The 25,611-nt window shown below is 44.1% G+C and overlaps 2 protein-coding genes across 2 annotated transcripts; one reads left to right on the plus strand and one right to left on the minus strand.

Annotated features, from left to right (window-relative positions):
• Nucleotides 1-754: 754 nt before the first annotated feature.
• ankrd52a (ankyrin repeat domain 52a) lies at nt 755-18,168 on the minus strand. Its single transcript, XM_028410237.1, has 28 exons — nt 17,977-18,168; nt 17,335-17,418; nt 17,181-17,259; nt 17,022-17,092; nt 16,675-16,875; nt 16,516-16,603; nt 16,190-16,332; nt 15,897-16,109; nt 15,298-15,376; nt 15,087-15,201; nt 14,827-14,909; nt 14,633-14,750; nt 14,475-14,543; nt 14,247-14,387; nt 13,881-13,943; nt 13,645-13,756; nt 13,502-13,573; nt 13,226-13,427; nt 13,053-13,140; nt 12,830-12,947; nt 12,145-12,364; nt 11,955-12,042; nt 11,772-11,855; nt 11,479-11,624; nt 10,815-10,897; nt 10,600-10,682; nt 10,121-10,212; nt 755-8,599 (listed from the first exon to the last, which is right to left on the minus strand). The coding sequence occupies exons 1-28, from the start codon at nt 18,001-18,003 to the stop codon at nt 8,328-8,330; spliced, it is 3,234 nt and encodes a 1,077-aa protein (XP_028266038.1). The 5' UTR covers nt 18,004-18,168; the 3' UTR covers nt 755-8,327.
• A 1,653-nt stretch (nt 18,169-19,821) lies between these two features.
• Nucleotides 19,822-23,849, plus strand: coq10a (coenzyme Q10A). The gene is made up of 5 exons (XM_028410238.1): nt 19,822-19,958; nt 20,946-21,095; nt 21,176-21,368; nt 21,448-21,549; nt 21,878-23,849. The coding sequence occupies exons 1-5, from the start codon at nt 19,822-19,824 to the stop codon at nt 22,043-22,045; spliced, it is 750 nt and encodes a 249-aa protein (XP_028266039.1). The 3' UTR covers nt 22,046-23,849.
• Nucleotides 23,850-25,611: the final 1,762 nt, after the last annotated feature.

The following is a 25,611-nucleotide window of genomic DNA, read 5'->3' on the forward strand; positions in this document are numbered from 1 at the left end:
CGTCAAATAGACATATACACATACAGCACAACCAAGCACACTTTATGTATAACTACCATTGCTTATGATAAATCTGTAATCCCGTACTGTGAATTTTTTTTTTTTTAATCCTTTTAAGTCAGAACAGGTGGTGAAACAAACATTACTCAAGGCTGCAAAACAAGGAGGTAGGAGAAATGCTACTGAAAAACAGCAAGTGACGCTAACATGATCGCTCACTTAAATAGCCGGCTCCTGGAACCATGCTAATGCCAACAGTTGCTATCCCAGTCTGTGGAGCAGTTTGTAACATTAGGATCATACCTTTTATTTTGTAAAACAAGGTGGAATTTGTATTTTCTTGAAATTTCCTGAAAGCTCCTGCTTCAGACTGGGGTAGCAGCTGTGGTGATTCACTAACCGAAGAAATCTGAAGAGGCCTATTTAGCCTTAAAAAAATAAAAAAAATTGAATGGTGTCTTATAACCCTATTTTCCCAGACTGGTCATATGTTTTTAAAGTTGGCTAATTTCAACAAGAGAAACTTCATTGGTCCTGTTGTCATCACAGGTCTGGAGACCACCGCTGCTGGTGATGGCATTGACTCCTTTACACACAGTAGAATAGTATATTTGCAGATTTGTAAATGAGGTAATCAGCGTTAGGCTAACATAGGGAACCCTGTCATTGACACACATGCCCACTTCATTCACCAGCAAAAAGCAAAAAGGTGTTCCTCACTCAGAGGGACAGGACTGTGGAAAATTAAATCAACTTTGGAATGTCGGGTGGACGAGCCTTTTTTTTTTTTATTTAAGTGAAGGTGCACTGTGAAACTATTTGATTGTAACTCATCACACGCCCTGATTCAGAGTCCTTCCGCTCATGACAAGGGCTCCTTTGTATTTCCTCAGATAAGCCACTCAAAGTAAAACAGGCAACCCCATCATCTCTCCCTCTCTTTTGCTGTTTTTAAATTTGCAATGAATAAGGCTGCCTCAGCAGCAGATCCACGCCTGCTTTAAGTCCAGTTGTGAGAGGATTGTTAATAGCTTGTGAGTAGCAATGAGGTGGCGACATCTACAGTGAAGCAGACTAAACATAAACAGCATGAAAAAAGGGACCATCACTAAAAAAACACGTCACAGCACATGCAGAATACATCCTTTCTACAGTAGGCTACTCCTAATAGCACATTCAAAGGGGGGCTCCTAATGGGCAAATTCTCTGATATGGCTCTGCTTTAGAGGACTCGCGCTCGGTGAGAGCCTGCTTCCATTGTGGGCTCACAGAAAGAGCAAGTGGATAAGGTGCTCCGTCAGAAGGTCGCTGCCTCAGGTCACCCGCACAAATACTGCGTGTCATTCAGGTGGACAGTAAACACCGGGAAGTGTTTCCAACATGTCTTCCTGTGTGTGAATACACCCCCACCCACCTTCTGCTGGTGAAAACAAACGGCACTTTCAAGGGGAATGTTTCTCTAAAACCACCAAGTAACAAGTTCTGAAAACACACAGGCTATTATACAGTAGATATAAATCTCATGAAACTTCTGAACTGTACAAGCTTTTTAGGCTACACGCTGAAGGGGGGGGGGGCACGCAAGAACCCTTAATGCTTAACATTGAAAACAAATATAAGGCATTTCATAATGTTCCTTTTATCCGCATACATCACTGACAGCAGGTCTAAAGATTCTTTGAGAAAACATTATTTCATTCAAGGAGGAAGAGAGGATGCATATACACATCTACACATGCAAATGAACATGATCTAAGTCCACACCAGAATAAAAACACCTACTCAAACCTGTCAGTCGACTTGTGCTCGGTCCTTCTGTCTGAGCAGGCAGCTTGTTAAAGTCGGATATTAATCACAGTTTTAAAGAATGGAATATCACACACTCCACTATCACCTGTCTGAGCACAAACAAGAGGACCACTGAAATCCTTCATTTGCTACAGATGAGTGACAAAAACAAAGGGAATATCAAATCATATTTGTTTTCTCAACTGAGGAAGCAACGTTAAACAAAAGGTTATTGCACTTTTTATCTTTTGTCTATTTCAAAACGAGGTCAGCTCAGTAAGATGATTCATGCCTCAATAAGACAACAAATGTTACGTCACGTCTATAGTATGATCACACTGTTATTAACACTGCACACAGCTACTACTGCAACCTCGTAGTCAGTCTACCCTAAAAACACAAAACAATCCCCACTAGCAATTTGCAACAGTCACAACAAACGACTTTCCCCTACTCTGATGGTGAGCAGCAGGTACCGCATCACTTCACACACTGGGTTTGCACTGAGAACTCACTAATACCCACGAGATGAGAAGAACAATCAGAAGAAGCTGAAAATCCAGACAACGGTCTTTTCTACAGTGAATGTGTTACTGACAATCAAGCCTCATGAGTCGGACGCTTCGTTTGCTCACATCTCCTAGATTTTGGTCTGAATCCCTTCTTTCCTTCTGTATTTGTTGGGAGAGCCAGCCGAGCCCCCGAGGTGCCTTCTTTGGATTTGTGCTTTCTAACTTATTGATCCGCATCCATTCCATGTTTGATGTGCCCGAAAAATCGCATCAGTAAATGTGCAACTTATTCCACCGCCCTGAACAGGAGCACACTCAGCCACTGGGTGTTCAGTGGAATCCAGATGAAAACAGAGTCAGGCTTCTTCGTTCCTGCTTCGACTCAGATCACAGGGTTGAAGTTATTAATGCTCAGAGGGAGCACGCGCGGCCTCTACCGCAGTCATGTATGTTCAGTGAAATTTCTTTTTTCCCATTATAAGGCTTCTGGGAAATACAAATGGAAGACCGTACCTTTCGGTAGTAACAAATAAAAGGCACCATGCCACCACTGTGCTCGATATCACACAGGTCCTATTGGTGGGAGGAGGAGGGGATCAATAACCCAGCGTTCAGGCAGGGAAAGCGGTCAAACTAGCTTGTGTCACATCGTCTTGACTCACAGAGGTAAAGGTTTATAGCTACCTTCATCCCCACCTCATGACAGACCCTTCACTCTGTGTGACGTGCACCAGGCAACAGACTCGTCTGTTGATTGTAATGAAGTGTTTTCAGTTGTAGAAAAAACGGGTTTGTGCATGTTTGGGTTTGACATGCGCACATGTTGAAAAGTCACTCACACACACACACACACACTAAAAGACAGAACTCTACACGACTGGCCTAAGGAAACACAAGAACAGAGAATCAATGTCAGCACTGATGAGGTAAAACTGCAGGTCCAATAAAAAGTACAAGGTGCAGCTGGCTGCGCCTCGTAAGGGAGGAGACATGAGACATCTGCCGACACCGATCGAAAGCCTCCGCGTCAGATATACATCCAAGCAGGATGACACTGCCCACGACAAGATGGATCACAAGGTCTTAACTCTTTGTTAGCATAGCTGTACAAGCATTTACCAAAACATTTCCTCATCCGCCTGAATATTTTTATCCCCGGTGTCATTTGGCTCTGAAAAAACACACAGACGCCAAGAGTTGATTGTTTACGAGTGAATTCTCAATTCATTCATTCACAGTGGAAAATATGGCGACATCCCAACCTCTCGCAACAATCTCTGCACCATGGCAACCTTGAGACGTGTGCTACCTCCATTTATTAGTGTGCTTCTGGACTCCCAAAGACGTCTGTAAGACCAAAATCTGCCAATTTCATTTTTTCTCTAGCAATCTTCACCAAGCAGCATAATCTACAGGTGGTGTGACGTACCAGGTACTGCCAGGTGTCCGTTTCTTTTTTCTTTTTTTTCAGCTTTTAAGGCAAAAGGCTCAACAGTGGATCAGAGAAGTGAAATTTGCCGTTAACTTCAAGTAAGAACCAAGACATCCATCGAGGCAAATCAGTTCATACTGTATACACCCAGCTTTTTTTTTTTTTAGACATCAAAATTGTTTTTTTTCCTGGTAACACACATTATAAACCGTCTTGTTAACACACAACCTAGGGATTGCTCTGCCAATACCAAAGGGACTATAACTATAATCTCCCCAAAGAAAGTCCAATTATAAAACAGACTTCTACCAACAGCAACATTCTAACGGAACAGTTGCATTTAAGTACTGATTTCCCATGCAAATATTTATACAGTTCTTCTACTATAATTGGTGAAAAGACATGCAGCTCCAAACACAAAAACTGATAATCCTGCCTATGTCTGAATGTTACCGAGTAAATATGATTCATGTCTAAAGGCAAATCAAGGTTTCTATGGCACTAAATGGGTGTAGCTTAGGTGCATTTCTGTCAAATATAGGCTATTTACGAGTATGTGTGATCATATCTACTGTAGACCTTTATGTCCCTCCTTGTTGTGTTTTCTGTACTGTAAGGCAATCTCAATGGAATGGATGGATGAACATGAGTGTTGAATTCATCTGAACTCTTGTCCTCTGTTTTACCTTGTAGGCTACGCTCTACACTGACGCATAGAGAAAGAGAAGTGATATTCACAATGCCAGAGATAATATGCCAAAAACCCTTTGATGCAGGAAGACTACTACACATACTGTATAATATGTAGAGAATTATTTAACTACATGCTACCTGTATAATCGTATCTATGCACGACAAATGAAGAGCAACAGTTTAAAGTCGGGAAAAAAAACATCTGTCCTGCTCTAAACTGACCCTACATTCATTTCAGTCAGAAAATTCATGGCTCAGATTTGATGGTCAGACTGTAAACTGCTTGAACATATGCATAAATCCATTGCTGCTTTACCAAGAGGGGCTTTCTACCCCCCCCTGCAACACATTTTGGCAAACAGGCCGTATTTGTGACCAAAGATTGTGACATCTAACCCGCTTTTTTTTTTAAATCTTCCATTGGCATGTATGCTATGATTTACTGAATTGGCCTAAATGGATGGCAGTGCAATATTTGTGCTGCACACTATTACACACACGCGCGCTATTGCTACAGTTGGACCTTTCATTGCTTTCTGACTCCAGATATATATATTGTATATGCTCCATTTGTTTACTCTTTGCTATATCAAAGTTGTGATCCTAGCTCCATGCACAATCACTCAAGTTATCACTAGTACACAAAAAACAAAAACAAAAACAGAGCATGTATAATAAGAATACTGTGTTACAACACATTGCAAAAGGGGCCATGGCTCCATTTACTGGTCAGAAAAGGACATCACAAGAGAGAGAGAGGAAAAATCCCTGCCTGAACAGGCTGGCCTGACAGCACCTACAGATGGCAGAGAGTATGTAGAGAGTGTTTGGAGGAGCCCGCCTGAGGTGTCTGTTCACCGGACTGACTTTAAAGTGACTTAGGCCGTGGTCTGTGTGGTTAACAGTAGGCTGGGTAATGTAACCTTGTCACTTTTCTGGGCCGTCTGCCCCAGGAATAGGTAACGCAAACAAGTCGGCGGGCAGCGGACACTGTCCCGAAGTGCTTAGAGACACTTTTTTTATTATTTAAATAATGCATTGTTAGAGTACAAGTTTCTGTTGCAGCCTTTGCTCTTCTTTTCTAACCCTACCTTCCTGTAATCAGCAGCAACACACATGCATGTAAACATAAGTACATACATTACCTCTGCCTTGTTTTGCACACTTAGAACCTGAATGTACTAAAGTGCGTGCTCGACTATCTAATTAAGTGCTGTGGGATTAGGATTTAAAAGGAATTAAGTTATGGAACATCCCATCAAAAAAACAAACCTGTAGACATAATCATCCTGCGGAGACTGGATTAATAAATTCTGCCGGCTGTTTCAGCACAGATCCTGAGATTACAATAATATGTACCTATCCCCAGTATCAATAGTGTTAGTTGGCATGATTCTAATCCAGAACAAAGGGCTGGGGTTCACCAATCAGCTTGGAGGTGGATGAAATTCCAGCTACAAATCTACACGGCAAACTTGAGAAATCGATGTTGATCAATGGATTTTTGTCAGTTATAGAAAAAAAAGTTAAATACAATAATGTGAAAGCCTTTGTTTGTTAGGGGTACTAAACAACACAGCCTAGTCTAGGTCCTCATCTCTCATCCAGTCAACTAATGTGTGCAATTGTGCCACTTCATTACCAGCGGATATGAAGCTATCGCGCCAATGAAAACAATCTGACTCAGTGTAAGTTCACCACCAGCAGATGGCTTCAAAACAACAACAACAACAAAAGCATAGATATAACATCTAAAAGTCACAAACAGCTCTAGTGGTCCGATACAATCATCTAGTATGCTTAGTACCAGAAACGGGATGAGGAGACGACGAAATGAACACCAATAAGCACATATTTGGATTTCTGCTATTCCTGAAATCTAAACAACAACAGGTATTGGCCTAAGCAACGATCCCGCTCCTTTCCTCTGAGCCCTGTTTGATTCTATTGGGGATAATCCACTCCCTGGTCATTGATGCTGCCGGGTCATAAAAGATATGCCGACCATTCCCCCCCACCACTAAATACTGTGGGTGCAACTAAGGTTCAATGTCGTTGCTTTCGAACGGGTGGAAACGTGACCAGATCCAGGGCTCGTCACACTCTGCCATTAAGCAATCCAGCTGAAATGATGTGTTACGGAAGGCATGGGTCAAAAGGCATTTCATGAGATGCCATAAAGGCAATCCAGTGCATTTTGTGTTGACACTGACAGTAAAATGCCCGGCACACACAGAGCCATTCGTTTAGTCTTTAGGTAATTTTTTCATGAAATAATAAAAACCAGAAAAAAAAATTCAAAGAAACACATTCCAGGGAAACAAAAGCCCTTGTGACAGTGATTGTCTATTCAACAACGCTAAACAAAAAAGGCCAAAAGAAAATATTGCTTGAAAACTGCCCAATAAAAATAGCAGACAATACTATTTAAAGTTCAAATTGATCACCAACCAGAAGTCGAGCTATATATGTATGTATGTATACATATATATATAGAAGCTATTTTGATGCTTAAGACTAGTTCACCAGCTCCAAGAAACATGAGAGCTCGTTTAAACCACGATGCTGATGGCAGGTTCAACTTCAGAAACACAAAGAACAAAAACACCATTAAACCCAAAACTGATTGCTCTCTTTCAATATGCAGGCCATTCCAATTCTGAAACCTTTTCTAAAAGAAAAAAACACTGTTCAAGAGATGGGAAATCAATTGAAATGGCTTGTTCATTTATGTGCTCAGATATATGATGCTTCGATGAGGTGTTGTTGGCAGATATTACTAGTAAAGCCTTCATCTAGAAATAAACAAGGCCTCAGTCAGTCACTATTCCTACAGTAGTTCTCCAGTCCTACAAAAAGAGAACAATTAGGCCTACGGACCCTGGGTGAAGATGAAGCAGCTGCTAAACGAGTTGACGAGGTATATCGAGATCTATTGTCTTTCTCTATACAGTACAGTTCATCTCAAATAAATAATTTATAGCCATAGTAGTGTTGATCAACTTTGGTCATAACTTATATGCTTAGAAACATTCTAGCTTAACAAACACTTATTTAGCATCTTTTAAAAAAATGAAGTCAGCATCAAGAACAACTCGATGTTCCGACGCTGACCCGAACATGGCTCTCCTTTGGAAGGAGACATGCTAATGTAATTCAGCAGCATTACCAAATTATCTTAAAATGCCAAACGAATCTAGGCCGCACATTTAAAGTACACTATGGAATTAACATCTTTGTGACCCTTTTCCAAATTTCAGATTGTACTGTAGTACACAAGCATTGCACTCTTACGCAAAATTTCGTTTTTTTTTTCCCTTGTGTGGTTCCTTCATAAAAATCTAGGCTAACGGACAATTAAAGAAAAAAAAAACAGAAAAAATATCAAAAAACAAAGTAAGAAACTCTTTGATCATTCTTTTGGGAAGGCTGTATGTTCCTCTACAAGGTCACCACAACTGATTAAGATGATATGATTTTTATACTGAATGATATGAAAGACAGCTGAGGATACAGACATTTCCATGCTTTTAGATGTTGGTTATATAATTATGTCAACATGATCTTAAAGGGTTAAATGGTTTAGCGATGGCCAGATTGCTAGTGTTTGTTTCGAATGCCACACTTCATCCAGTGACCTTGTAGAGAAATCTGCCTCTACGTATTAAGCACTACTAGGAGATGGAGGAATGGGATCTAATTGCATATTAGGTTTGACTGCACCTCAAGAGAAGACCAAACACTCACGCACACACAGACGCACAAACACATACATACACAGAGAACAGACATGTGGGCGGGTGCTCTCCTGGTCCTCTGGGGCCATGTTAAAGGGAGTCGCCCCCTGGTGGTGATGATGGTGATAGCAGCTGGCTGAAGGGGGGGTGGTGGGGCGCTTGACCTCACTCAGACAGACAGCCGTCCAGGCCAACCGGTGCACCGTGGCGGTCTTTGACGTAGCCGTTGTGGAGGCCGTTGCTGGGCAGCGGGGCGCAGGCGGCGGTGATGCCGCAGTGCTTCAGCAAGTTGAGACCCGGGGAGGGGGAGACCGTGGGAGAGGAGCAGGAGCAGGAGGAAGGGTCCCGCTGGGGGAAAGGCTTCATGGTAGAGAGGATCAGAGCCAGGCAGTCAGCCACATCCTTGTTGGGAGCGCAGGCCAGAGCGGGGGTGTGGCCTGCAGGACATCAATACATCCACTTAGTGCATCACATAAATATGTTAGTCCAGCCTCAAACTGTGTCATTAGCAAAGCTACGTGTGTCACTTCAATCCATGCTGTTGTCCTTTCACAACTCAACCTGTTGCTGCTCACTACAAACTCACTGTGCACTACATGCACACATTAGTGAGTAACTAGCCTCATAATGAGACCAAGACATTTCCAACAGAACTTGCTCTTAGCTCCACGAGTGGTAAGAGTAAAAAAAAAAGTTTGTGTCGGCATGGAGGTACAATACTAGGTACCATACGTGTGTGTGCATACGGCCCGCCCACGCAGCGCACGTCAAAAGGTCGACAATGCAATGCAACCAGTCATGGTTACCTGTCCTAACGAGCTGATCATGTTCAGGGCAGAGGGCGCACAGCTGACAACAGATAGAAGATCAGTGCAGCTGACTGCAGCAGACCTCTGGTCTGTGTGAGTTTATCTCTGTGAACGTGTGGATGACCGTCTGCAATAATACATCCCCGGGGTTTAATGTAACACCGTGATCAATACTGGGATTAATTTTTAGCGCCACCTTGTGGACAGACTCTCTCTGTGCACCGTGTTTCTCCTTCCAGCAGCTGTTTGCCAGCTGCTCATCTAAACTGTCCATCGTCGCTGTGCTTCCTCCTTCTGTCTGTGTGTTCTGCACCTGAAGAGGCTCTTGGCTTCTCCACATTCATCACGCCCACTAACTTCCAACCAATCACACAAATGTTCTCGCACAGCACTGAGAGAAAAAGTTCTGCCGGGCCATGTGTCCGAGAGAGCTGCAGAACAGGCTCTGAGAGAAAAACGACGTCATTTTGTGGGCGGAACGTCAGCAGCGAGGAGCGAGTTCTCTGTTCTCGTGGAGTATGGATCCAGCTTAAATGAATGATAACGTTTACAAAAATGTTTACCACTACAACCTTTAAGGCAATCAATGCTTGTTATCTTTACCCAAAACAGCCAAAAATCTATTGTTATGGATTTCAGAACACACCAGACCTTAAGCACATTTCAGCCATTTCCCACTAACACAGCTCCAACAGCTCAGAGCTCTCAGAAGCTTCAGTGACAAGTAGAAAAACATCACGCAGGGCTGTTTTGTAACAAAAATGTACCCCACACCCACATAATAATAATAATAATAATAATTGAAACCTTTATTAGTCCCACAATGGGGAAATTGCTCAAGGTAGCCCAGCAAAGAGCGCCATACACCAGTGAGTACACTGGTGGATATGCAGGTAAAGTGTCTTGCCCAAGGACACACACCAGTGACTAGGGAGGAGTTGGGATCGAACCACCAACCTTCCGATTACGGGACAACCCTGCTATACCGCTGCGCCACTGCTGCCCACATAAACACATGCACACGAGCACTCGACTTCAGACACCCCTCTAAAAAATAAGCTTTCAGCTTTCCTTGTCAACATTATTAACCATATAACGCAGCATTTTCCATAGCGTTGCCCGACTGGAAACACATAATTCACGACTTACCTTCCTCATCCACAGCCAGCACCGTGGCTCCTCTACTCAGCAGTGCCTGCACCACCGTAGCCAGGCCGTTGCGTGCTGCAAGATGGAGGGGCCTGAGGGAAGAGCACGCCGACTGTCACTAATGCAATTTCAATTTAGATCACATAGAAAAAAAATACATATTTTGAGAGATTCATCAACGGAAGTGTTCGGTCCACTACATCTGGCATCAGCTGTTACTAATAGAACTAATGATGGCACAGTACTGCACCAATGAGCCATGGCTAATTAAATTATTGACACCTGTGCTTCTGCTACTGCAACAGTGAGCAGTTATACAGCACACGGTGTTTGTCAGGCATGATGTGAAGAACTGGACAATTACCAAGAACATTTTAAATATTCACAGTGTTTATGGCGTCTGGCCTATTCCCAGATAACCAAAAGCATTCTTTGTCCCCAAATCAATCATGGGTTTGAAAGAGTTTCTAGGTTCTCACATTTGCAGAGCACTGTTGGTGGCGTTTATGAGAGTGGGACTGTGGATCTCGCCCAGAATCAGCAGGGCGCACATCTCATGGGCCTGAGGAGCAAAATGAAATGACAGGCTGAATTAATCACTGAATGAACTGTATCAACTCAACACCGGTGTATTTTTCTTAGAAGCAACAGTGAAGCTCTGCCTTTTAAGATGTCATGAATCACTGATCTGTACCTTGCTGCAGGCCAAGTGCAGGGCAGTGTTCCTGTTCTCATCAAGCAGTGTCAGGTCAGCCTTGGCCCGGTGAAGGAGGATGGCTGGACAACAAGACACAATGACATTTATGCAAATACAAATGTCCCACACTGACTATTTAGGCCCTGTTCACACTGGAGAAAGTCATTCCAGCTAGAGTAGGATTGAGCCCAGACAGCCTTTAAGCTGGATGCGTTCAGACCTATTTTCAAATCTGGCTAGTACACAGTCTGGCTTCATCCAGCGTGTTTGCTGTCCTCCAAACCACTAGGTGGCGCCTCGTAACATACAGAGTCCGTTCAGACCGCGGTAGGACCGCGTGTGCGCACGGAAGTAGCATGGTGCCGGCTAGATCCAGCCGGATTGAAATCAAACTGGATACAGCCGGATTCGAGGTGTTCACACTCAGAAAAAACACATCTGGATAGGCCCCAATCCCTTCCAGATTTTTCCCCCAGTGTGAACGGGGTATAAGAGAGGAATGGAGACAGACTGTCACTAATAGCAGAGTACATGGAGCCTTTGGCATCTCCTGAGCTGGAAGGACCTGCCAGGGAGGAGGTTCAGGCAGGTCTCTCTCGGTTTTTACAGTTCCCTTACAAACAGAAGCTGTGAAGAATTCAACTATAGGTACACGACTTACCCACAGTGCCGCTGTGTCCCTTGTCAGCAGCCACCATCAGAGCAGACCGTCCACTTTTGTCCACAGCATTGATGTCTGCTCCATGGCGAAGCACCAGCTGAAGTCCCGCAACATCCTCAGCAAATGCAGCAGCATGCAGCGGGGTCCTACAGAGACAGGAACATCAGGCTAAAGAGGCCTTCTACCTTCTGCTATCTGGATCAACAAGTATGGACGCAGATGAAAAATACACCTGGTCTATGCCTTTGTCCTACCTAAATGAACCAATAAAGCCTTTTGTTCTGCACCCTTACCTTCCTTTGGCATCTCTGGTGTTAATCATGTGGACCCCAGCCGTTTCCAGCAGCCTCTCTGCAGCACAGCTGTGGCCTTTCATCCTACGTGTGAGACAACAGAGATAATGAAATTATGATTTCGTTCACACCTGATCAGTGTGGTTTTTTTCTATCAAAGTAATTAGAGTACATGCTACTCACAGAGCACAGTGCAGGGGGGTGAAAGGGTTTCCCTCTTCATGAATAAATGTTTTAAATTCAAGTAAAACCTCCAAACAGTCTTCATGCCCTGTGAACAAACACGTGCGTGTCAGAGACAGCAGATGCTGCAGTAATTTATTGCAACGTTTAGTTTCAGAGAAGAGTTTCCAGATGATTAAACTGAGCAAACCTTTGTAAGCAGCCCAGTGTAATGGGGTGTATTGTTTGTTATCCAGCAATTTATCTTGCGGGTCTGTTGCCATGGCGGCCTGCACCACCATGGCCAGGATCTCTGTGCGGCCTCTCGATGCGGCGTAGTGCAGCGGTGTCCTACCCTGGGTGTCCCGACATAACGCAGAAGCTTTGTGCTGCAGCAGGGCTGTCACACAATCATCATGGCCCAACACCGCCTGTGCATGGACCAGTGACGGGTAGTGAGAAAAAAAATCCACCAACATAAACACAGCAACAATTACATTATGATTGAAATGAGTTCAAATCTATGACTAAGCCGTTTTGTGTCAATCCAGTGCCCCCTAGTGTCCCCTGATCTCTTTTAATAAGATGCTGTATATTTCTAGTAAACCAGGTTTCCTGTATAAGCCTTGAAAAGCCTATTACAAAGAGCCAAAACAACGATTCTGCCTCATGTTTACACCTACACATGTCTTTGGTCTGTGGGAGGAGGAAGCCAGAGCCCCCACAGAAAACATGCAAACTCCACACATTAAGACTGCAGCTGGTTCAGAGCCAGAACCTTCTGACTACTGCAACACTGTGCTGCCCTCCCAGGATAACGGCAGCATCTATATTTAAACAGGGTGATAAGAGCAAAACATTTTAGCCGTCTACTGCAATAGTAGATGTTGACATACCCCTCTGTGCAACGCTGTACTGCCCCTCTTGTCCTTGGCATCTGGCAGGGCACCCTTCTCTAGCAGGTAGTGGACACAGTCGGTGTGACCTCCCAGAACAGCAAGCATCAGAGGGGTCCTAGTGGAGACAGGATTCACAATGTATAAGCATTTTAAAACACGAATGATCACATGATCATGATCATGATCAATGATCCTCCTTTTTATAAGAACAAAAACTCACTGGCCCATTTTGTCTGCCACATTAGTGAGATCGCCCTCCTCCCCATAGTCAACCATCATACGCAAGCAGTCCAAGTGACCATTGACAGCTGGAAAAGGAAAGCAAATCACAACAACATGAGTTCTGGGGTATAAATCCGACCAGAAACTGATGATTTGCTGAGACACGCATACCTGCAACATGAATCGGAGTCCACATGAGATGGTTGTCATTGAGGAGACAAGAAGCCCCCTGAGCCAAAAGCACCTCCACGCAGCGCACGTAGCCTTTCTCTGCAGCCAGGTAGAGCACGGAGCGGCCTGCAGCATCCTGCATGTCCACATAGGCTGCAGTCTCTGTGAGCACACGCAGCGCCTGCCAGTGGCCCTTATCAGCCTGAGGGAACAGAGGAAGGTGGTCACATCTTTGCATTTAGTGGATGCAGAGCCCCCCCCGTGCACAACACTCACAGCAAGATGTAGTGGACTGACTGGAATGCTGCTCTCTATGTCTCCTAGTGCATTAAAGGACATCTCCAGAAGCTGGAAGGAAAACAGATCAGTGTCCAAAGCTGTAAAACAACCAATCAAAGCTAAAAGAAGGCAAAACTCACCAGCTCCAGGTTCTGTTTGTTGCCATGGTACGCTGCATAGTGAACAGCACTGTAACCCTTTGAATTGACCATTGATGGATCAGCACCATTGTCCAAAAGATGCTCCAAGCAGCTGTTATAAAAAGACAACACAACAGTGTTTCAGAAAGAGCCTCTGTGGTCAACATGCACCTCAGTTACTGTCAGGTTGGTCTCAGGTAAGTAAGGCTGCAAGGACATAAATAAATAAAACTCACAAGTACGACTCCTTTGCCTCATCCTCGTCATTCTGATGGTTCCCAGAAAAATGACGATCGGCTCTGAAAAGAACAAGACATGATCCGTTTCAACCAACTTCTCCTAGTGTAGAGAACAGGCAGGAACACCTGCAGCTGCTCAGAAGAAACTCCAAACTGCAGAATCAGTACTGGCAGAAAACTTTTTTTGTTCACCAACTGTTGATGAATATTAACAACCCACAAGCCATTTGTCAGATGAAGGAACCAATCAGTGTCCAGTAAGGGTTTTTTGACAGACTTGGACAGAATTTGGTGGCTTGTGTCGTTTCTGCCATTTCAGAGAGAACACAGAAGGAGGAGAGGGAGGAGGAACAAGCTTCCAACCTGCTGAAGGCTTGGGAGGCGGCAGAGTAGTGCAGGGGAGTACAGCCTGTCTGGTCAGGCTCATTGACCTCAGCGCCAGCGCTCACCAGGGTCACAGTGCACTGGTACCTCCCATTAGCAGCCGCATAGTGCAACGGAGTCCTAAAGAGTATCATGTGAAGAGACAGTGGAGTCACTTTTACCTAGAAAACCCAAGCAATAAAACAGGCATCATGAAAGACGACTCACCTTCCCATTATGTCCCTCTTATTCAAGTCGGTACCGCTACTTAGGAGCAAGTTCAGACATTCAACATTTCTGTAGAGACAGGTGACCATGAGCAGAAGTTACCTTGGTGTAACAGACATTTCTCATTCACCAAGACTAAAGCAGATTCCATCTCTTACCCTCCAGAGGCTGCAGCGTGTAGGCAGGTCCTCCCAAAGTTGTCAGGGGTGTTTATGTCAAACCCAGCTGATAGTACATGCTCTTTACTCATAGATGAAACTATACTATACAGCTGACCTGCAGTGAGGAGCACAGACGGTGTGTTAAAGTGCATACACACACAGAAGAGTAAGGAGATGTGAATGCAACAAACCTGAGGAGAGTAACTTGCGACAACAGTCTGAAAACCCGTACAGCACAGCTAAGTGCAAGGGGAACATTCCATGGATCCCACGTCTGCGGGGAAAACGTATTATATATACATACAGGACTGTGTCACCATTGATTTGACTTCACTTATACTCAACACTCTCAAAGCATGGATCGTTTATCGTACGGTTGGGCTTCAAAGCATGTTTACAACCTCATGTCCAGATTTTAATATTATGATACCACTTAAAGTTAGCCCGGTACCTGGCCGTGTCTGCTCCGTTAGTCATCAGAGTGCTGATCAGCAGTTCGTGGCCGTACTTAGCAGCAACGTGGAGAGGAGTATTGCCATACTTATCCACACAATCAATTTCCCCACCTAAAGGAAATTAAGGAAGAGAAAGTGAATCAAATGTCCATTAGGGTGGAGAACAACAGGCTGCTCCGAGCACTCAACCAGCAAAGTCATCCTTACCGTTTTGAATGAGGATCTGAGAGCGTGTGAAGCGTCCGTGAATGGCTGCCATGTGCAGGGGGCTCTTTCCTTCTTTGCTCTGCAGAGGATACCAAACAGAACACAGTCATCTCAAACAGAACTGACAGACAAGTCATGCTATGATGTACACACTCTTTCTGAGGTTTTCTTTTAACGTCCATTTGAAGTGACAGGACCTGCTTTCCACTAGCCCCGAGTTATTTTCTCAAAGTACGGTGTGCTATAAACAGAGGAATTCTTAGAATTATTAAAGAAATCCTTTCTATAAGAACGTTGTCATCGCTGGCAGCTATGGGTAAGATAAATTTGCCACGCTGCACAGTTACACTCCAAGTGTTTCTATATGCAGGAAGAGAAGCAGTTCAGTAATTTTTTTTCCTCCACACCCACACCTGCTGTGAGTTTCACTACAATTATATATATATATATATATATATATATATATATATAAATATCTCATGTGAAATCTACGATGACATGTCTAAAGGACATTAATCTTTGACAGCAGTCAAACTAAAACACTATACATATACTAAATCTATAGAGTATTATCAGGCACAGAACTGCTCCTCTGCTACCTGCTGGTTGACATCTGCCCCATTGTTGACCAGCAACTCCAGACAGAGGGCACCGTTGGTGGACACGGCAGCCAGGTGCAGAGGGGTGTAGCCGCACTTGTTGGGTTGGTTAACATTAGCTCCATGGTTCACGAGCTCTGTAGCCACAGCCTCCTGGCCCATGTAGCAGGCCACATGGAGCGCAGTGTTTCCAAAGCCGTTGGGCTCATCAATCTGAGAGTTGGACACAAACGTGACGTAAGATCAGAAAGTTCCTGGAAATACGGCTTAAAAACGAACGGGCCATCACTCACCTCTGCCCCCATCCTCAGTAGGTACTTTACAATTTCGATGTGACCACTTGCAGAAGCAGCATGGAGCGGTGTGTAGCCCTGCTTGTCCTTGCAGCTCTTGTCAGCACTGCGAGAAACCAGCAACTTCACGATTTCCAAGTGTCCTGTGGGAAACAAAGAAGGAGAAATCTGTCAGCGTCACCTTCATCACACATTAAATGACTGGTGCATTCAGTGACTTGTGGTTTGTTCTTCGGCTGAGTGAGCTCCACCAGAGACAACAGAAGCTTTTATTGCGACCTGACAATGAAAAGGTGTGAAGTGTTGGCAAGAAGAAAACTGCTAACCCAAGTACGCAGCACAATGGATGGGCTGTCTCTCTTTCTTATCGATGGCACTCAGGTTGGCCCCTTTGTTCAGCAGCAGCTTCACCATCTGTAAAACAAGCCGTTTAGCTGTTGAGCCGTTTTAGGAATCTCAGTAGAGAAGGACTGTTCTCAACTCACCTCCTGGAACCCACTCTGAGCCGCATGGTGCAGGGCGGTTCGTCCAGTGCGGTCCGCCATGTTCAGGTTGCTCAGCTGGGTTAGCAGGGCCTCTGCGCAGCGTGTGGCACGGTTGGCAGCGGCCACATGCAGCGGTGTCTGCCAGAACTTGTCTCGTGCATTCGCCTCGGCTCCGCGCCTCAGCAGCAGACCCACTACCCTCTGAGGACACAATCACCACGGCTTAAAACATCTACTCCTGTCCTCTCTGCATTTCAACATGAGTACTACAATAACCGAGGAATTAAAAGATGACGTCATCTGACTGAGACAGTATTAACGTCTTTTGAGATGAGCTTCTATCTTACTTCATTTCTGGAAGCAGCTGCCCTGTGCAACGGGGTCAACCATAGATGGTCTTTAGCATTTACACTGGCACCTGGAAGGCATTAAAAACAGGAGGTTACAAGGATGCTGCAGGTGTTAACAGCTGCACAGCACATGTCAAACGTGCATCCATCCCTCACCTGACTCGATGAGCAGGTCCATTATATGGACATCACCCACACAGGCAGCAGCATGAAGTGGCGTGCGGCGCTCCGGGTCCTGCGGCCAGTCACAATGATGATTTATTTTTAAGCTGAACATTGGTCATTAATACTGACATAGATACAAACATACCAGTGCATTGACATCCTCCTTTTTGTGCAATAATAGTTGAACTTCTTCAGCATTACGATTGAAGATGGCCTGGACCAGAGGAGGCTGCAACACACAAATCCCAGTTAAGATATAACGTTGCATAAAATCACGTTAAGGCTGATCCGGAGCGACGGATCCACGTCACCCTCCGGTTTATTCGTGCAGGACAAAGCCTTTAGCTGATCTGTGTTTGAATCAAATAAACAAAGATGGCGCTATATGTTCTATTTAATACGTGTAGTGTAAGAAACAACATGTAATTCTCGCTTCGCCTCCAGCAGATACACCGAGCCTCGGCCGAGGCCTGCAGGCCCGCTCCTCAGCCCTGACGTCAGCTAGCCAAACGGCTTTGCTAGCTAATTCCGCCACAGCGCTGGCCCGGCCCCAGAGCAGGGCCTAACACCAGTGCACCGAAAACTACACGTTACCGTATCAACGACTAGCATCGCTGATCACAAGGAGTTCAAGCCCCGGGGTGCAGATAGTAGCTATAAATCAGCGTGCACCGCCAGGAAAGCGGGATCGAAAACAAGTCGTTCGGGTAGAAGACGTTGCGCACAAGAGGATTTTTCCAGCAAATAGACTGCGCCACAAACACGGAGCGCTTTCTTTCCAGCGTACCTGGTCTGCAATGTTGAGTACTCCCATCTCCCAAACTCAGCCAGGACGGAGCTCCTTCATGAGGATAAAACTTCGAGGTATATTGCGGTGCGCTAATGTCTCCACTACTCAGACTACACCCATAGCTGATTGCAAACAGAAATGCGGTCTCGATCTGTCACTGTTGTTGTCTGTATCCAGTGTCTGGTCTGACGATACTGGCTACGACTGTGCGGCTCCGCCTACAGGCGTGGCGGTCTGTTTTTCGCCTCCTCGGGTAAAATGGCGGCCCCATGTGGTTGAAAAGGCGAATAGCAGTCTGTATTTACAGTGGTGGCGAAAATATGAATATGACTCATTTAAATGATTTTATTTTGTATGAGGAGTCAATTCAATTATTTCAGGTCTCAGGAAATAAGACAATTAACAACTGCTATATTTCTAATATTGTTGTAAAAAGAGCAGTACTGGGATAAACCTTCAGAATACTAACAAACAAGTAAAGGCGTTCTGATATTTAGGATAATCTCAAATAAAGGGTGTAAATTCTGTTCTTATTAATGTATTTGTAATAATGTAATATGTTATGGACAATTGACTTTACAGGGCAGTTCAAGCCATAGCTATTTTTTTATTTTGGAATATATATCAAAATAAAATAAAATAAAACTAGAAAAGCATTTCCTGAAGAAAATGCAAGTTTGATCACTGCAGCTGAAGCTTTGAATGCTGATGTGAAGGATTGATCTGAATTGCTGGAGAATCTGCAATCTGAATTTAACTTGCTAAAACACAGGTAAGAATTTAAAAAGATGAAGCTCTTATTTTTGAAAAGTAGAAATATTAAATCTTTGAATATTAGGAAGAGAAGATATGAAAAAGAAAGAGCTGAATGACCTTAAAGAATAGCCTGTGAATAAACCATATGAACGGTCTGAGGCTGGAATAAAACCATCAGACTATAAGAAGCTCAGGCTGTGTGAGTTTAATGTGGAAAAGTAGTATCCAGCTGAAGGATCATCAATATGACAGATGTAATGCTTAAAGTCTGATAAAGACTACAAATATGGCTGCTTTGTATGCCTCTGTGTGTCAGCCTGTCACCATGGTAACAGCAGAGGAGACCTCAAAAACCACTGCAACTCTGAGAGCCTGGCGCGCGGAGACGATTCAGAATGAGAACACTGTGAATACAGGTTTGACAGAGCAGCAGTTAATGAGCGTTTGAAGACTAAGATGGAGTCTGTAGCTTGACAAATTGACGAAATTGCTTAATATGTGAAAAACTATAATTTTTTTGAAAAAGAAACTCGAAGTTGACCCGGAATGTGCTAATAGCTGCTAATATCCTCCAGGACAGCAGGGGTCACTGTTTGCCTTTGAGCTGATCCTTCCAAGAGAAGAAAGGAACACTTTGTCCCACCGGCGTTTTATTTAGCAGCAGAAGGTCGTCAGCTGCTCGGCGGAATTTGACAACGTTCAAAGCTACGACTAAAGTAAATACTTTCATTTTGTTCTATGTTTGGCGCCCGAGACGCGAAGTGATGTGAGTATTACTGAAAAGCGGAGAGGAACGCGGCCGTTCGTCGCGTTTGGTCGGGCTGTTATGAAACATAGCTAGCTAATGTTAGCAGTTGACTACCGTAACTATTCTAGTGACGCTCACACAGCTAAGACGCTGCTCAAGTGAAGGTAGTCAACTAGCTAACGCTACGTGTCCATTCAATAACCGTACGGAAGCAGTTAGGGGGGTGGTTCGGACTAGAACCCCACTACAATCCCGTTGCGTACCGGTTCAGGACAGAAACCCGGGTTCAGCTTCTCGGACCCCGGATCTCCTTTTCCTTGTACGGAGTGGCGGGTTTGATGGCAGCCGCAGCCGGTGCACGGAGGTTGCCCATGGGTGTGCGGACATTCAGTGACTTTCTCCAGATTGCCACTGTGGGCTCCCCTCGCTCGTGTCGCCCGCTGGTGTCAAGAGGATGCATACGACAAAACATCAGGTGAGCCTGTCACAGAAATACATACTACAGGCTATTATTACAGCGAGGAGGTCCGGACTGTCAGGGGGTCCGGACTGTCAGGAGGTCCGGACTGTCAGGGGGTCCGGACTGTCCGGACTGTCAGGAGGTCCGGACTGTCAGGGGGTCCGGACTGTCAGGGGGTCCGGACTGTCAGGGGGTCCGGACTGTCCGGACTGTCAGGAGGTCCGGACTGTCAGGGGGTCCGGACTGTCAGGAGGTCCGGACTGTCAGGGGGTCTGACACCCGGTCCACATTTGGTCGAATGATGCACGACGACAGGGCCGAGCTGCCCGAGATACAGGCGTGTCTGTCAGGATAATCCACTGGATGTGTTCACCATGATTAAAGACTCAGTGTTTGTCAAACCTACTTGCACATGCGCAGACTGAGATTGATTTCTACAAACATCATAGCAGGGCTCTGAAGGGGTCAAAGTGCAATTTTCCTATGCATTACACATGGAAATGTGAGTCTCCTTATCATTCAGAACCGACAGCAAAAAGGCTGCACGTGAATACCCCTGAATAAAACCATTTAAACACTATGTTCCATATCTACACTGCTGTGAAACATCCCTAAAACCTTTATGAAATATGAAAGGTGTGCTCTATTCAGTGTTTTAGGGCAGCTCAACCTATCTCTGTCCATTGTATTTTTAATCATGTGTTTGTTAAGACGTTTGGTCCCAGGTTATTTGGGATGCATGGCATACATGCTGGTTCAACCAGCACAAGTAGGTGTCACATTACAAAGCTTTTTTACTGCTCACATAAAAGACCCAACTCAGAAAATGCCAGCTCGCTCACATACAAACAACACAGACCTTCTGAAAGCTCCCCTCCCACTGTGCTGTGCTCACTGGCTTTGCTAACTGGAATGTTGTGGACCTTTTTGTGTGGAATGCTGTGCTTGTGGCAGTCTGCGCTCTTTCCAGAACGCTGCTTACAGATTCCTCTTACCTTTTAGACACCTGTCATCATGTGGCATTTTGATGACGAGATCTCCCAGAGTGCTTTGCCTTCAAGACTGGGACACAATGACGACCGTTCCCCAAAGCAGAAACTTCATCAGCCTCACCAACAAAAGGAAGGAGTACTCGGAGCGCAGGATACTGGGGTAACTTTGCAGCATGTGCCAGCCTTCTGTGTGTGTAGAAGTGTTGTTTCAATCCTTAACCATAATGCTGTCTGGCGTAGGTATTCTATGCAGGAAATGTATGATGTGGTGGCCAACGTTGATGAATACAAGCACTTTGTGCCTTGGTGTAAAAAGTCCCAGACCATCATGAAACGAGCCGGTCACTCCAAAGCCCAGCTTGAAGTGGGATTCCCTCCAGTGGTGGAGAGATACACGTCTATGATCACTAGTGTTCGACCTCATTTAGTCAAAGTAAGTGAAGACGTCTCTGTGATTTTTCTGTTTTTATATTGTTGCCAGTTAATAATTGTTGCTGTTTCTGTTGTTTTAGGCCGTGTGTACAGATGGAAAGCTGTTCAATCACCTGGAGACAATATGGCGCTTTAGTCCTGGCATTCCTGGTTACCCTCGTACCTGCACAGTAGACTTTTCTGTAAGTAGCCTGTGGTGTGCTGTGCTCCGTGTGCTGGTGTACTAGTCTCTGACCAACTTTCAGTCGGTCTTTTGTAAGCATTTACATGAAGGCCCATTGTTAAAGGAGGTTCAGGGGAAATGCTTTTGGAGGATGCTTCACTGGGTTTTCATTGGTGTAAAATGTTTGTGGGCCATTCAAATATGGACAAACTCTCAGCCTTAAACGGAGCATAGTTATTTAATATATATGAAAATAAATCCATTTCTGCACCGAACCTTTTCAGGGAAAGCATAATGTCATGTTTTTTTAACTTCTTCTAAAAAGATTTGTGTATTTTTTTTAACAGATATCCTTTGAGTTCCGCTCCTTGCTGCACTCCCAGTTAGCCACCATGTTCTTCGATGAGGTTGTAAAGCAGAACGTCGCTGCATTTGAGCGGCGAGCCTGCAAGATTTACGGCCCAGAGACTCGTATCCCCCGAGAGCTGATGTTTCACGAGGTGCATCAGACGTGATCTCAGCCGCTGTCTGTCCTCATCTGGCCTTAAACAATAACAACCTTTATCTTTCTTTACACACTCGAACCTGCATGATAGCGCATAGACAGACACCCCCCCCCCCAAATCAAGTCTCCACTGCTTGGCGAACACCATCGCTGCTGCTGAAGTGGGACACCAAGCTCCAAAAAGCAGAATTTTGGAACTCCTGCCTCAGCAACTTCTTGCTTTTCTCCCTCCTTCCTTCGTTCAGTCTGTCCACATTTCTGTCTACCTCCAGGTGTTAGGCTGAGGAACCCCGACATTGCTCATGCTCCATGGCGGTTACAAGGTGTATTTATGTGAACTCCACAGTAAATCAGTTCAACAACATGTTACCGGTGTTAGAGAGTTGACTATTATTTTTAAACAGTGTCATTTTTACTTTTTATATGCCAGACTCGAGTCTTATAGCCCACTGTAACTTGAGTTTACTGACATGATATCGATTTGGGATCAGCTGATTCTACTGTTAGAAGAGCCCATTCTTTGCCTTTTACCATTTATTTCAAATGGGAATTTTAATATATATTGTTTGGCACAAATTAGTGCTGTTGCTGCAAAGTGATCATTTCATTCTGATTTAATTTATTCAGCAGTGGTTATATGCAAACTGTTATTGGTTGAAATGATTCAGGTGCCATGTTTTCAGAGTGTTCTTGTCACTGTGACAAAATTGTGAAGTGCAACATTTTTTTTTTGCGAAGGGACAACTGTGATCAGTGCTGCCTCCGATGACTGAGGCGCAGGGGGAGTGAGCTTTAACGTGTTTGTTGTGCTGTGAGGATTGTGTGTTTGGACCTTGAGACTTAGCCTGCCAGTTTTTATAATGCCTTATTTTACAGCCCAGGATTATTAGCAGAGCTGGAGCAATCACTTTTAATTTACAAGCACATGGAAGATCACTACAACTGATGTATGGTTGTATTTTAGACATTCATAAGACCGGACATTTAAATATAAGCACACTGTTTTATGTGATAACACATGCTAAGATGCTGGTGGGAGTATTAAGAGACATCAGATTAGGTCAGATTATAATAATTCTATACACTGATGGGCTGTAGAATAAAACATTACAATAATCATTTATCACCTGTGGGTTTCATGCTTATTTGTGGGACTTGGCTTTTATTTATAGACATTATGATGCATGGATGTAACTAAAAGAAGGATAATGTTTTTAGTGAGTACTGTTGCATTGACAGAGCATAACTTAAATTAGATTGGGGCTTTAATTCCATGATAAAGGCTGGTAAATTATTATTGGGTGACCTCAAGTCATCAAAGGCCAACAAGAAGTTCCTCACGATGAGAAGCGCCAGTTTAATATAACACCGAGCTGCTGGTAAAGGTTTTTAATGCAGTCGTCATTGAAGGGACGGTTAATCATTACTGCAGGAGGAATGTGAATCACTCATGTTAAATCTAGATCACAAGCTAAGATATAAAAGGTGGTGGAACATTATAGTTTGGGCTTTTGTTTCAGTTTCACTGTTGGTGAATACTCATTGGAAATATTTTAGAGGAACATATAAATATTGTTAAAGTACTCTATCAGAACTTGAACCCTTGAGCCCCACATTATTTGTCAAAGTGCAGGTGTGTGAAGAAGGACCCCGGTGGCAGCCTGGTGTGTACACATGGAGACACCATCACTGAGCTGTGCCACAGAAGATTGCCATCATTTTGCAGTCCGATCACTTTTCATGTTGCTGTATCATTGTAAATACTGTGGGTGTATTTTCAAGCTTTATTTAAATAAAAAAGGAGCCATCACTGATGTCTGTGCAGTTTTTAGTGACTTCCCTGGTGGAGCTGAGTGTAGATTGTGCCTGGGCACTGCATTAAAATGAGGTTGGGCTTTATTGCTTCAGCAGAGACGCAGCTCACCAGGAAGAAACCAGAGCGGGCCGATGGTATGTGGGCCAGTTATTAATAACACCACATTGTAGAGGTCTGTAGACCGTCTTCCTTTCATGATTGTGAACTGAAGAAAGATATTTAAATTTGAGACCGGGACCAGGAGTCAGAAGACGTCAGAATGTGACTAGAGGTGGTCGTTGGCTCTTAAATCTTGGATTTGGATTAAAGGTTGACAGGGGTATGTTTTAGGTTGTATAAAAACAAGTTCAGCCTTATTTCATTAAGACTACATGAGTGGAATTTCAATTGTCTTTCAAAAAACCCTGAACAAAATGAGACAAAACCAGTGTGAATAAAAACCTTTATTATTTTTCATTTTTTTGTTAGGTTTTCCAATAATTGCTCTTCAAGCTTTTCTTGCCCATTTGACCCATCCAGCCCCATCCCCAGGTGTTTTCTCTGATGAATCCACCGGCAATGAATTCTTCCAATTAATCAGCCGCAACCTTTAAGCTCCTCTACGATCAAAATAACCACATCGACCCGCTACATGGAAGAACTACTACAATAAAAGACAAAAAACACACACTGAACCCAGAAGGAAAGACGGCAGCAGAGAGAGAGGAAAAGCGAACGTCTTGAGCAAAACTACCGACCAACAGCGGCGAGAGAACCGAACATAAACGGCACAAAAATGGAGTGCTGACGAACCCGGATCTTAAGAGCAAGCTTGAAACATTCAAGTGAAACACCTGAAAAACAGCACCAGCTGAAGCCCACAGAGCTAGGCAAGAAACTGTGTATATACAAAATAGCTGCAGTTCTTTTTCTGTTTTTGTTCATTGTCAGAATTTCACAGTGACCAGTGAGGCTGATGGTTAACAGACTGGACACTGTTACAGTTGGTAAACTGTGGTACTCACTGTGGTTATTACAAGCAAATGATCGCACAGAGCTCATACATTCAAGCTATACATATATATACCTATGTACACAAAGTATAAATAAAACCACAACATGAGAACCCAAAGATTATAGTTTTATACATATTCAACACCCCAAACAAACCTCTGTAAAAACACACAATCGACCTGGGAGGGGTTCTACTGCTACAAGTGAGGAAATCCAATCAAGCAAGTGCTCATTAGGGAGGAGTTGATGTTTAAAGCGCTCTCCTGTGGGGATAAAGAAACAAACACACTCAACACAAACAAAGCCCCCTGTAGCCCGCTTTGACTCAATTCAAGCTTGCTCTTAAGAATTCACTGCAGGCTGCCAAGTGCAACATCCTCAGCTCACATCTTAGCACTGTACATGAATGTATGTTGAATCTTCATCATTCAGAAAACCCTTCAAATTAAGCATGTTCAGGAATATGAATGCTATACAGACATAAGTTATTTTGATCATAGAGGTAAATACAGGTCATCGTTTATACAGAAAAAACTACAGTCAGAGGAAAAGGGGAGATTTAAAGGGGCAGTACGTTGAACTGATATTTATATTTTTCTTGCTATGACTTGTGAGGACCTTTTTTTTCCTGGAGTGTTCAGATGTGGGAGTGAAATGCATGGATCAGCATGGGTGGGATGTTGCATAGAAGAGAAACGTATTAAGGGATATACTCTAAAACATATCACTGCGTCAAGCTCGGGGATTTAAAGGTAAATCTTTTGGAG

This window comes from Parambassis ranga, chromosome 7 (genome assembly GCF_900634625.1).
Source record: "Parambassis ranga chromosome 7, fParRan2.1, whole genome shotgun sequence".
Taxonomy (NCBI): Eukaryota; Metazoa; Chordata; class Actinopteri; family Ambassidae; genus Parambassis; species Parambassis ranga.